The sequence below is a fragment of the Stegostoma tigrinum genome, chromosome 14 (assembly GCF_030684315.1).
Source record: "Stegostoma tigrinum isolate sSteTig4 chromosome 14, sSteTig4.hap1, whole genome shotgun sequence".
Classification (NCBI taxonomy): Eukaryota; Metazoa; Chordata; class Chondrichthyes; order Orectolobiformes; family Stegostomatidae; genus Stegostoma; species Stegostoma tigrinum.
Genome location: NC_081367.1, coordinates 35,380,563 through 35,393,484, shown reverse-complemented (window position 1 = coordinate 35,393,484; position 12,922 = coordinate 35,380,563). Strand labels below are relative to the sequence as shown.

Sequence of the window (12,922 nt, the reverse complement as noted above, 5' to 3'; positions counted from 1 at the left end):
TACTTCCTGGAGGATTAATATTCAGTCCTTTCACACTTTATATGACACAGTTCAGTCTTTCCATTGACTTATTGTAAGAAATTCCAAGGTAGATTTGCTATGTTTTATAGTTTTACCAAGAGCACAAAAACAAAAGTCCAGATAAATATACGTTCATTGATGTTCTCTTGCCTGTGCATACTTAAATTTACAAGATAAGCAAAGAAGTTACAATACATCAGGGGAGCTTAAAAATAGGTAATATTTCCTCATTCCATAATTTACATACTCTTATTCTTGATATTTGAGCTCTAACTAAATAGAAAATTAATCACAGTTATAGAACAAAGTAGTGTGCATTTGGAATTAAAAGTCTCTTTTCCTGCAGTACCCTTATTGGTCCTACTATCGGCACTTGCGACACTGCATCAGTAACATCCATTTCCACTGGACTTGAAGTCATTGCACAGGGATGATACTTCATTTTTACTCATCTGATTGTTTCCATTTCTTATACTGGCCATAACTTATGGCACATGATTGTCAGATTTAGTGCTAATTTATGCTAATTATAGAGTGTTTTCATGCCCAGGCAAGCATTTGGAGTCATGGTACCTAATTTAAATCTAACTCAATCATATCGAGGTGAAGAAGGCAGGTGACAGAGCTGTCTCAAGTACTCAATTGGTTTTTTTATGTGCTGCCATTGAACTTACGAAATGCCAGTTACTGGTTGATGATTGGGGTCAAAGCAAGACTGAAACACTGCAGCCAGCTCATTCATTACATCTGGAAACAATAATGTCCTATTGTAAATTAACAGCCAATTTATGAGCACTTGGTAATCTTCAGAACTAGTAATTCAAGGTCATTCTGACTTCTTCAATCCTCACCACAAATGTCATCCAAAAACTACTAAGTCAATTCCTTTCTCTGACAACTATCTGAGACTGAGCAAAAAAAAATTCACAACTTTGGTGCCAAATCTAATGTGAGGTGATCTCCAATCCACATATCAACTCCTCAACTAAGATCATCCATTTCCAACCTGTGAAATCCTCTGACTCTGCCCTAACTCAAGTTTATTTGCTACCACACCCTCATCCATGCATTTGATACCTCTATTGCAACATTCTTTTTCAGCTTTGCACTCTCCATAAATTTGAGATCATTCAAATTCCGCCTCCTGCGTGCAAATGTCCATTAAATCTCCTTCACCTATCTTCCCCATCCTCATTGACTTCCATGGTTCTTGAATAAGCAATGGTTCAATCTTTTCATGCTTCATAATCAATCCATAACCTGACCTTTCCTCATCACTATATTATCCACTAGTCCCAAACCTTTCCAAATATCTATTCTCCCATTCTGGCCTCCTGCATATCCTCTATTTTGTTTGGCACTCCATTGGCAGCCATGCTTTCAGATGCCAAAGCTTTAAAATTTACAATTTTCTTTACAAACCTCTCTGTCCCACCGATTTATTTTTCTTCCTTTAAAATGTTCCTTAAAACTTCTTTGCTCATACTTTGATCACCCACGCTCTTTTGTCCTTATGTAGCTCAGTGTCAAAATTTGTTTGATGATGCTCTTGCAAATTGCCTTACAACTCTGACTGGTATGATTTCAGCTAATGGGAACACTGGAGAGGTCAGAATCCAGACCCAGTTTGATTGGCCATAAATTTTGATTTTGCCATTTGCTTTCCAAGTTGGTCAGTCATTTAATGTATTCATAGGGTGGCAGGGTGGCTCAGTGGTTAGCACGGCTGTCTCACAGCACCAAGGACTTGGGTTGGATTCCACTCTCAGGTGACTGTGTGGAGTCTACACATTCTCTCTTTGTCTGCATGGAATTCCTTTGGGTGCTCCAGTTTCCTTCCACAGTCTAAAGAAATGCAGGTTAGGTGGATTGGCCATGTTCAATTGTGCATAGTGTACAGGGATGTGTAAATTAGATGGATGAGCCATGGGAAATGCAGGGTTACAGGGATAAATTGAGGTGGGTGAGATGCTCTTCAGAGAGTCAGTGTGGACTTGTTGGGCCAAATGGCCTGTCTCCACACTACAGGGAATCTATTAAAATAGACTTCCAATGCACCTTTAGCAAATGAACACCAAAGTCTATTACACACAAAAGCAAAAGAAACCACTGAATTCTTTCAAATGGTCTTATTACAAAAATCAGAAACAGAGATTCAACTCTTTTATCTTCAACAACAACCTTACAAAACTGTGCCAATTTATCATGGCACAGTAGAGCACATTACAACCTCTTCTGGCACTAGAAACACACTTTAAGCACTCCAAATATCACCTGAGGAAAATATAAGAAGTGGACCATTCATCTCGTCAAGGTTGCTTCCCTGTTCAGTTCAATTAGATCGTCACCATCATCTGTGTCAACGCATCTTTCCTGCATTGTTTTCAGAGCCTTTTATGTTATTTGTCTTTACAAATTTGATTTCTGATTTGAATATGCCCAAAGATTAAGCTGCCACAGCCCTTTGGGGATTGACCATCCTATATGTGAAGAAATTCCTTCTTATCTCATTCTTAATGGCAGAGTTCTCAATCTGAGATTATCAATCCTTTCTCACACGAACCGACATTGGCTTTGAGGCAATGAGAAAGCCTTGGCCCAAGGAATCTTTCATCTCCATTAGTTCTCTGCTGAAGTCATTGGTTTGGCGAAGGTCAATAGTGTCATGAACTCTTTACCAATACTCTGATGTAGGATGTAGGATCATCAGATGGACATCACAGTTAATTTGAGAATTATCTGAGTGGTTCTAAAGTTGTTATCCTTGTTCTTGTAAAATGACATATCAGATAATCTACTTTATAGATTTATCTGAATCAGTACTTTTGACAATATGTCTTCCCAGTCCAGAATTTATCAAGGAATCTGTCAAGAACACGTAATGTTAAACTTATTGAATTTAACTTCTGGAGTCCTTATAACGGCACACACGCAGTGTCTACTGTATACTTCCAGCAATACTGCATAGTTGGGGTAATCAGGCCGTCCAAATGATAGCACATATTTTCACTCATATATTCCCTTACATGGATAAATCTATGAAAGTAAAGACTGCATCAATGGATAGCTCTTATGCAATGAAAACTAAGTTAGTGATGATTTTAAGATGTATTGGGAGATATTTTTTATAAATTGAAATTAGCATTATTTAACGAAAATACTTTATCAACTTTTGTCTTTCACGTTCATATTTTCAATGGTCATTAATCCAACTACTTTCCACACTGCATGATAAATAAAAGCAATTAACACATTTTAATCTTTTTCTGAATCAAAAGTAAATTCTGGAATAGTTTTAGTTGATCTTACCTTGTATAACAAAGGTGCCTTTCCAAGTTTAATTAGTGCAATTTTTTTGGTAACGTTGGTGCTTGATTGAAGTTGGAGCAGATCATCAATTGTTCCATATTGTACATCAATGATCTCTGTCTGAAAATGAGTGTTTTCAATATTCATTAAACAGTTTCTGTATTGCATTTGACAGTTTAATGGTTTAATTGTAATATTGGCATAAAATACTGTCAAAAATGGTTATATGTATTAGTTTAATATCAATCTTCATAAGCAATGAAAAATTCCCAAGTGTTTCCACTGTCCGCTAGAAAAAAATCCATGTAATCCAATTATTTTAAATTTCAAGAAGTTAAACATCCTATTGTGTAGAAAGAGGTAACACAAAGCTGCATTTATAACATTGTCATTATCCAGCAGTGCTAATACAGCGAAATCCTGTTTAATTGAAACTTTCATTTTAATTCAAACATTTCAAAAGACCTATTTTTGCTGTGTACTGCAATTCTAATTGTCAGAAGTTCATTATCTTGCCATTTCATTTATTACAATTCCTATTTATATGTAAGTGCAATGCTCAGAAACCTCTCCTACACCAGACTTATCACTCTCGAACTTGAAGGACTAGATGAAATGAGAACCAGGTTAAAAAATGAACACAAGAAAGGGATGGTCATCATAGGTGAAACCTTGCTTGAGTAGCTTAATCTTAAAAGAGCTAAGAAAATCCTGCTTTTCAACTGGCTGCTGCAAGTCGCAGTAATGAACCAAGATAAGAAATTGAGTCACATGCTCATTTACAAAAATGAGGACAGAAAATGCTGGAGAAACCCAACAGGTCTGGCAGCACCTGTGCAGCAAGAATTCAAGTTGATGTTCTGTGTCCAATATAATTCTTCTTCATCCAAAGAACCAAATTTTTGCTTGACAATGCTCATGTTAAATGCCTTCAAACTTTTGACTGTGGTATGATCTCAGCTGTCAATATACTAGAGAAGTTAACTGTTAATTCAAAATGTAACTGTTCGTTTCTCCTCAGATATTGAGAGACCTGCCGAGCTTCTTGAACTCCTTGCTTTATTTCAGAACTCCAGCATCTGCAGTACTTTATTTTTATTTGATTGTTTACAAAAACCTATGAGATTAAAAACCAGATAGCAATAAACCTGTTTTTAATGCGTGGACTGATTAAAGTACTAAGCTTGTTAGCATCTGATTGCACTTACATTGGTATAAGAAAATAATTTCCTATGTCCTACCTCATCAAACATATACAAACACAGAAACAAGATGAGTGCTGGAAAATTTTAAAAAAGCACCTTACATAGTTGATGTGAGATCAGCAAAGTGGCTTGGATTAATCAAAATCTTCCATGATTTAAGAAAGACATCTTCCAGATTTAAGAAAGGATATTCTGGCATTGGAGGCAATTAATAAGAGATTCACTATTTTGATTCCGAGGATGAAGGGGTTGATTTTATCAAGAAGGGCTAAACAGGCTAGTCATTATAGTTTAGAAGAATGAGGGGATGATCTTATTGAAAGTTGAACTTGGGAACACTAGATACAGAATCAAGGGGTATTGATTTTACATTTAGAAGCAAAGGAATTTCTTTTCTCTGAGGGTACTGAATGTCTGGAATTCTCTACACCAGAGAGTTGTGGAGGCTAGATCATTGATAGTATTTGCAAAGTAGATGGATGGATTTTTGAAATATTGGGGAGTTGAGGGCGATGAGGACCTGGCACAAAAGTGAAATTGAGGCCTGGGGCACATCAGCCTTTATCACATAGAACAGTGAGATAAGCCTCAGGAGACAAAAGTTCTATGCTTCTACTTCTTTTGTTCTTATTATGGGGAAAATCAATGCATTCAAACAAATTTGGTAAAGGAGAAACTTTCAATAACAAAATGCATGAAACAAACAGCATGATAGTGGCAAGACATTTTGCATATTTTGCAACAGAAACGAATAGCACTTAAATGTTACAATTTGAAATTTAATTGTGGCAAGTAACAGGTTTGGTTCAGAAGCAGCGTACCCACAATGTTAACTGAGTAGATTGTGAGTTTATTTCTCTCTGCCTGATTTACAAACAAGATCTAGACTGCCGCTTCCATGGATTATTGAGACAGAAACAAAGACATTTTTGGTCCCTTAAACAGAACTTCTTAGCAAAAAAACCTTTTTGACATAACATACCTCCTTGACAGATGGGTCATAAGCCTAGATGTGCTAGCCCAGAGGCAGAAATTCTAATAGTGCCCCATTAGAAAATATCTGAAACTAAGTAGTTAATGAAACTGTACAGAGATGTTATTACACATCTCTGGAGCAGGTGGGACTTGAACCTATATTTCATGCATTAAATAAAAGGGTACTACCACTCCACCACAACAGCCCCTCACTACTCAGTGTTCAATATTTTCTAATGAATCTATTTAGAAGTGTAATATCACACCTCTGGAACAGGGGGGACTTGAACCCATGCCTCCTGAATCAGAGGTAGGGACACCATCATTGTTCCACAGGAACCCTATTACTCAGTCTTTGTTTGTTTCAACAACTTTTTCCACACACTAGTTACATCTGCTCCCCCTGTAAATCAACTGAGTTAGTCAGTTAATTAACCCCATTCACCTTTTTAATTGCTTGCTATATGAATACATTATGAAATAAGTCCTGCAGTCTTGGAGGTGGCTCATAACACACTGAACTGCGATATTTTCTCATCTCTCACTGGACACAAAAGATCCCATATTACAATGAGCTAGCAAGTAAGAAAAATTGAGTTTGTTGAATCTTGTTGAATGGTACGGCAGGCTTGAGGGGCCAAATGGCCTATTTCTGCTCTTATTTCTCATGTATCCCAGGAAGCAGGATGTGTCAAGACCCCACAAGAATGAATGGATCGGTAATTTATCTCATCATTGCTTTTGAAACACATGGTTATGATATTTCTATCTACTATATTGCTGAGTACTCCATAATGACTTAATTGGCCACGAAGCAAATTGGGAGGTTAGAATATACAAAGTCATTATATAAAGGTAAGACATTTCTTTTAATTTGCTTTAATTTTAAAAGAACACTACCAATACTCTGTGTCATCTAATTAAGTTGTTTTCCTCCACACACTGTACAGTGGGAGGCATTTTCACAGTAAGAATCCAAGCATGAGGCTGGTAATTAAGTATGCATTTGGCAAGCGGTACCAACCACCAAGGAACCACTAGAGTGATTAAGGACACATTATTTAGCTCATCTATTTCTTTAATGGTGGGGAAAAAAAATTCCATCTGTTTTTGACACAAATCTCTCTCTTCGTTACTCGATATCACCACTATTATATGCATTACAGTGTAAAGTGATGACTGTCTCGCTAACCTCCCTTTCCAAGAGACATAGTAATCCAGATGAGATGCTAATAGTTGCTTGTAATTTTTTTTATTGCAGCTCTACTGATGAACAGCACATCTCTGATCAGCTGACTCTAATACATGTTTCCATAATGGTATGGCTAGTAATATCTCCTATTAATATATACCAAATTATTTCATCAAGGATAATTAAGTTCAAGGTGAAATAATTATCCAGGATCAGCAAAAGGAACTCAGGGAGCAGTTCTTGTGGTTCAGTCGTAGTGTCACTACCTCTAAGACACGGTGCCTGGGTTCAAGTCCTACCGGCTCTAGAGATGTGTCATAACATCGCTGAATAGTTCGGTCAGAAAATACCTAAGGGACTCACAGACACTCTTAAAGATTGGTCTCCCTAGCATGTTGCTGGAAAAATTCCTGACCATGTCATTTGGCAGTCAGCAGGAAGTGGTTCCCTAGCCAGTAAGATAGGAAAGGAAGAGCTGATGATGGGAATCAGACAAAATGATCTCTGGTTTGAGGGTAAATTTTGAAGAGTATGATTTTTATACGATCCCAGTATAATGGGGAGGTTGGGGAAAGAGACTCAAAACAGGGGTAGTCTAATTTTGGGCCATGAGGACCAATGATGTTCCTTTGTCCCACAATAAAACTAGAAGTAATATTTCATGACAACTGCTTCTTGCACAATCGGAGCTCATGGTCCACTTTCCAAAATTGTTGGCTCGGCAGGAAAGTTGTAACTGCACCTCCACTCCTTGTTAAAATATCAGATTAATGGTGTAGTTGGAGCTTAGGGACATCATTGAAAAGCAGATCCCTCTGACATTATGAAGACAGTGAATTAGTCATTTATTTGCAGCTGCCTGTGCCAATCTTTCATCAGACAGAAAGGTGGTCGGCAGCATGGAGAGGCTGGATAGGTTAAAAGTTTTACTGCACAGAAGGCAGCCATTCAACACTTGGTGAGCATTCTGGTTTACTGCTAGTCTCCTGCTGTTTCCCTGTTTCCCTGGACACTGTTCAGCCAAATAGCCATGTAATGCCAACTTGAATGCCTCAAATGAACCTCCCTCCACTGCATTTCTCATCAGTGCATCAGATTCAATCCACTCATATTGCAAAGACATTTTCTTGCACACCAAATTTGCTTCTTCTACTAATCACTTTGAATCTGTGCCCATTTGCTCTTGATTTGCTTATGGGTGGAGTACCATGCACCAAGGCTCCCCCAATTTTTTCTGGCTGCTGTGCAGATCTGTGAAATCAATGCGTGACAATGCACATTGACCCACTAAGCAAAGTGCACAAAGCTTCCCACCAGCTTCACATCCACGTTGTTAATGTTGCTCTGCATCTGGCTGGGAAAAGTCAACTTGTCAGCACTCACTTCAACTAAACACATGCACCGTAACTGGAATGCTGCACTGAACATCCCATCCTCTCGCATTCAGTCCTCACAAGCAGAATTTCCCCACACCTCCCCCAACAAAAAACACAAACTGGCTGAAACCATCCGTGCTGGAGAAACAGGTTGGTGGACATGGTCAAAGAGGTGAGCCTGATCAGGGTGAGAAGGGGCTCTGAAATTTTATTGGCATGGTTTTAATGAAGAGGATCACATCAGAAAAATGGGCAGTTGCAGACAGGCTTTGCTTTCACTGTTTTTTTTTGACAAACACTAATTGTGATTACAAATACAGCCAGGCAGCAGGGCTTCAAACATGGAAACACTAAGGAAATAATCACAAATATTTTCCTCTGCTGATGGCTAGTAACAACATGTTTGTTGATGTACATTGTAGCAGAATGCCAGCTATTGGTTTGGCAGAGGGATCATGGTACATGAACAAATTATCCATTTCAGAAATGTCCTGAAGTCAAACAATGTAATCCTACTGGGTAATCAAAATAAAGTATCGACAAGAGACACAAATGCTGCTCTAATTGAGTGTGTATCAATTTCAGGGTAGTAAATTCTCCCAATTGGGCAAGAAGTTTGTATGTACTCCAACCACGAGACAGGAACACAAGCAAAATACAAATGTTGTCAAGGTGATTCAGTGGGAGCAGTAATTAAATTGAATGGAAAAGTGAGAGCTCTTGACCTTTGGAATGAAATGATCTGGAAGGGTGAGTATGCTGTAAATGCGCTTCCTCTTATTAACCTATTACAAAGGTTTACTTTAAATTCATAATTGCAGGTCACATTAAGAAAAATTATGATTGTTTTAAACTGTACACCTCATCAATATATCCTAAGTTATCAAATTTGAGTACAATTCCTGCAACACCATCTCAAAAAAATCTTTTACCATTTCTATTCTTTTGGTTGATCAGGATGACAACACATGATGAAATACTTTTGCAATTAGGTTTCCAAAATCTCAAGTATTCTGCAGATTGCAAAGGACAAGTACTGGAACAAAACAAGACTGAACTATTCAATTTTCTTTAACAAATCCATCATAAATACTAACACTTCAATATTACAAGTTCACTGAAAAAAAAACAAAACATTTTTCCATTTTCCAGAAGACCTTCTCATCATTTCTGTATTCTTTGACAGTACCACTACGCTAAACAGGGTAGATACAGAACAGATCTTCCAGCTAAAACCAAGCATTCAGGAGGCACTGAAGGCCATCAACTCAACTAGAATTGTACTCAACCAGACTGCCCAAAATTTCCCTCATGTTATGATCAAACAATTAAACCAGATCAACTTTTGATTAATGAGTACAGCAAAGCCAGACCAGCATCAGGTAACAATAAAAGCTGCCAGGCTGGTGGCATTTACAGCACAGGGATAAGTGTATGCTAAACAGTAGAAGCAAAATGCAGTAGACATTACTAAACAATGCCACAATTACAGGATCTGAGCGAAGCTCTGCAGTCCCGTCACAACCAGTTGTGGGTGGTGGTAAACAGTTAAACTAATAATGTGAATAGCAGACTTGCATGTATAGGTCTGAAACAGTTAATACTTGACTAAACAGCTCGCACTACTCACTGTGAGGCTATCATGGGAACTTGCTCACAATGAAAATGGAGCTTGTAGGATCCAGACCTAAGGTTATTGTGGTCTTAAAATTCACTGTAGGAAAACAAATCATGTTTGTGTAACAAATAAATAGTTACTATAACACAATAAACTTCATAGTGTTGCTCAACGAGAATCTTCTAGTTAGGCCAGAAAGGTGGATATTATAATCCACACGACATCACTTTGGGCTTGAAGGAACCGACACCCACGGATCAACGGTGGTTTTTAACCACGAGATAGTGAGCTACAGTGACCAGCACTACTTCTAAATGGTGCAAACTAAGGCAATTTAAAATTCAGGTCTTCAACAAAGGCAGGGAAAAATATTCTGATGACCCAGCAGACTTCAAGAGAAACAAATGGTCCTGATTGGTGACAACAACAGATACTAGAAATCTTCCGGTAACATTCAACACAAAAAATAACTTCAGAGAATGAGACAGAAAACATTTCAGTCCTAACAGATGATGTACAGGAAATGAGGAAATCTGGTTTAAAGTCACAGATATAGACAACACTGCAAGGCAGTATCCTGTGGAAGCTGTCCCAACTTTAGCTGAGCCAGTGAGCTGACCAGGCATTGAGAACTGCATGGGTCAAGACGAAACAGCACTTGCACAACTGGGAAAGCTCTAAATGGTTCAGTAATTGTTACTGAAAGGAGCTGTCATTTTTTGAAAAGTTGCAGTTCCAACCAAGCATCATGGTTTACCACATTGACATCAAGAGTTATAGCTGGGAAAATGAAATTAATGGGGCTACAAAATAAAGTTCTTATATTCTGGATGTGGTTAGGTACAGAAAACACTGAAGAAAACCCTTAAAGCAGATAAGTGCAGGGCAATTTAAAGAAATATACAATTCTAGTCGAACACAGATTTTCTCCATGGGACAAGGAGAATGCACAGAAGACAGGGAGGCTTCAAATGCACTGGAAGCCTCCATTGCAGCTGCAAAACATGGGAAAACTGCCACTGCTACAGAACAAAAATCTTTAAAGAAGATTTTTTCTATTAGTTAATTAGATGTGAACATTACTGCTTAGGCCAGCATTTATTATTGGTACCTTGATGCCCTCGAGAAGATGACGGTGAGCCATTCTTGAACCCCTGCAGTCCATTCGGTGTAGATAGACACATAGTCAGAAAAGAAGGAAGTTCCAGGATCTTGACACTGTGACACTGAAAGTGATATATTTCCCTGTCAGGATGGTGAGCGGCACGGAGGGGAACTTGTAGTTGATAGTGTTCCCAATTATCGACTGCTCTACTCCTTCCAGATGATAGTGGTCATATGTTTGTAAGGTGTTATCTCTGGAGCCCTGGTGAATACCAATAGTTCATCCCTTAGATGGTATGCACTGCTGCTAATGAGTGTCCGTGGTGGAAGGAGTGAATGTTTGTTGATGTGATGCCAAGCAAGCGGGCTGTTTGTCAGGGATTGTGTCCATGTTCTTGAATGTTGTTGGAACTGAACTCATTCAAGCATGTGTGGAGTACACCATTACAGTCCTGACTTGTCCCTTGTAGATGGTGGACAGACTTTGGGGAGTCAGGAGGGGAGTTAATTGCTGCAAGATTCCTAGTCTCTGACATGCTCACAGTGCTTATATAGCTGGTCCAGTTGAGTTTCCAGTAAACGAAAAACCCAAGATACCCTGTAGAAATCCTCCAAGGGTCATCAGACTGCATCTTCTAAACTCATAATCATTACTATCTGGAAAGATCTGAGCAGCAGATACGTAAGAATACATCTGGAAGTTCCACTCCAAAACATTTTATCATTCTGTGTTGAAAATATACCATGAATTCAGTGTTGCTGGTCAAAAATTCTGGAACAGTCTCTCTGACAGAATTGTAGATTATGCCTACACTAAATATACTACAGCAGTTCAAGGAGGCAACTAGCCACTACCTTTAGAAAGGCAACCAGCAACAGGCAATACATGCCGGCCCAGGCAACAAAGCCCGTATCCATGAATGAATAAACAGAAAACAAATACAACTAGACAGGAGATACATATGCTGTTTTTAAGGTACAATTAATATTGTGGATTTTGGTTGATAAACTTTGGGAATAAGGGTTAAATTTGACCAGCCTTATCTTTTTGATTAAATACAAAGTTGCTGGAAAAGCTCAGCAGGTCTGACAGCACCTGTGAAGGAAAAAACATAGTTAACATTTCGGGTCCGGTGGCCCTTCCTCAGAACTGGAAGGATCACCGGGCCTGAAACGTTGATTCTGTTCTGTCCTTCATAGATGCTGCCAGACCTGCTGTGCTTTTCCAGTAACTTTGTTTTTGTTCCCAATTTACAGCATCTGCAGTTCTTTTGGGTCTTATCTTTTTGATGTTTTGAGTATAGTTAACTAATCGCCTCAGGAGATAAATGACTACATAGTCTTATGTATCACTTGTGCCGGCACTAGAACCTATGGACTAAATGGCCTTTGTGACTGTCAACAAGTAACTGGGTCACTAATGTCCTTTCAGGAAAGAAACTCACTGTCTGTCCTTCATTTGGCTAATTATATGATGCCAGTTGCTAGAGCAAGGGTGACTCATTGTCCCTGGATGTCCTGAAGGCATTGACAATAAAAACTGCCTTGCAGTTTGCCTATATCAAGGATAAGAGAAATAAATGCTCAACTTATAAATAGTTCCTACAAATTCCTGTGGTGATTTCATGAAACAAGGTTATTTGAAATACTAAAGGCGTAAATTCACATCCAAATCTGCAAATCAGAGGTTACCACAAACCAGACATAGTATGTAGAGGTAACAATTTGTGGAAAATAGTCATTTGTGATATTTGGTATCAAATAATCTAAACAAATGAAAAACATGAGAAGTACCAAAGGCAACAAAAGACATAATGAGACATTAATATTCACATGCATAATTTTCAATTTTCTTACAGGAACGTCAATAATTATCACAATATGTGATATATCAGTGTTCCATTGTTTTCACTTTGCAGAGACTTCTGATTTAAATCAATCTTTTAATTGTCATGCAATTAAAATTGCAAAGAAAATTGTGTTATTAAATTCCAAACACCCTGACGTGCTGATGGTACAGTACAACTTTAACGCAGAAAACATAAGTATCAACATTCCTATTGTCAAAGCTGTTATGCAAACTGTTGCTGTGGGGCCAAAGATCGGTCTCTAAACTGTACAG

At 38.2% G+C, this 12,922-nt stretch overlaps 1 protein-coding gene across 3 annotated transcripts in view; it reads right to left on the bottom strand.

Annotated features, from left to right (window-relative positions):
* The window catches only part of LOC125457683 (inactive N-acetylated-alpha-linked acidic dipeptidase-like protein 2), an 823,004-nt gene that overhangs the window by 402,650 nt on the left and 407,432 nt on the right, over positions 1-12,922 (bottom strand). For all 3 annotated transcript variants that reach the window (XM_059651091.1, XM_048542236.2, XM_048542239.2), the window contains one exon: positions 3,331-3,450. In XM_059651091.1, the coding sequence (XP_059507074.1) occupies positions 3,331-3,450 (120 nt within the window). The remainder of the gene's footprint in view (positions 1-3,330; positions 3,451-12,922) is intronic.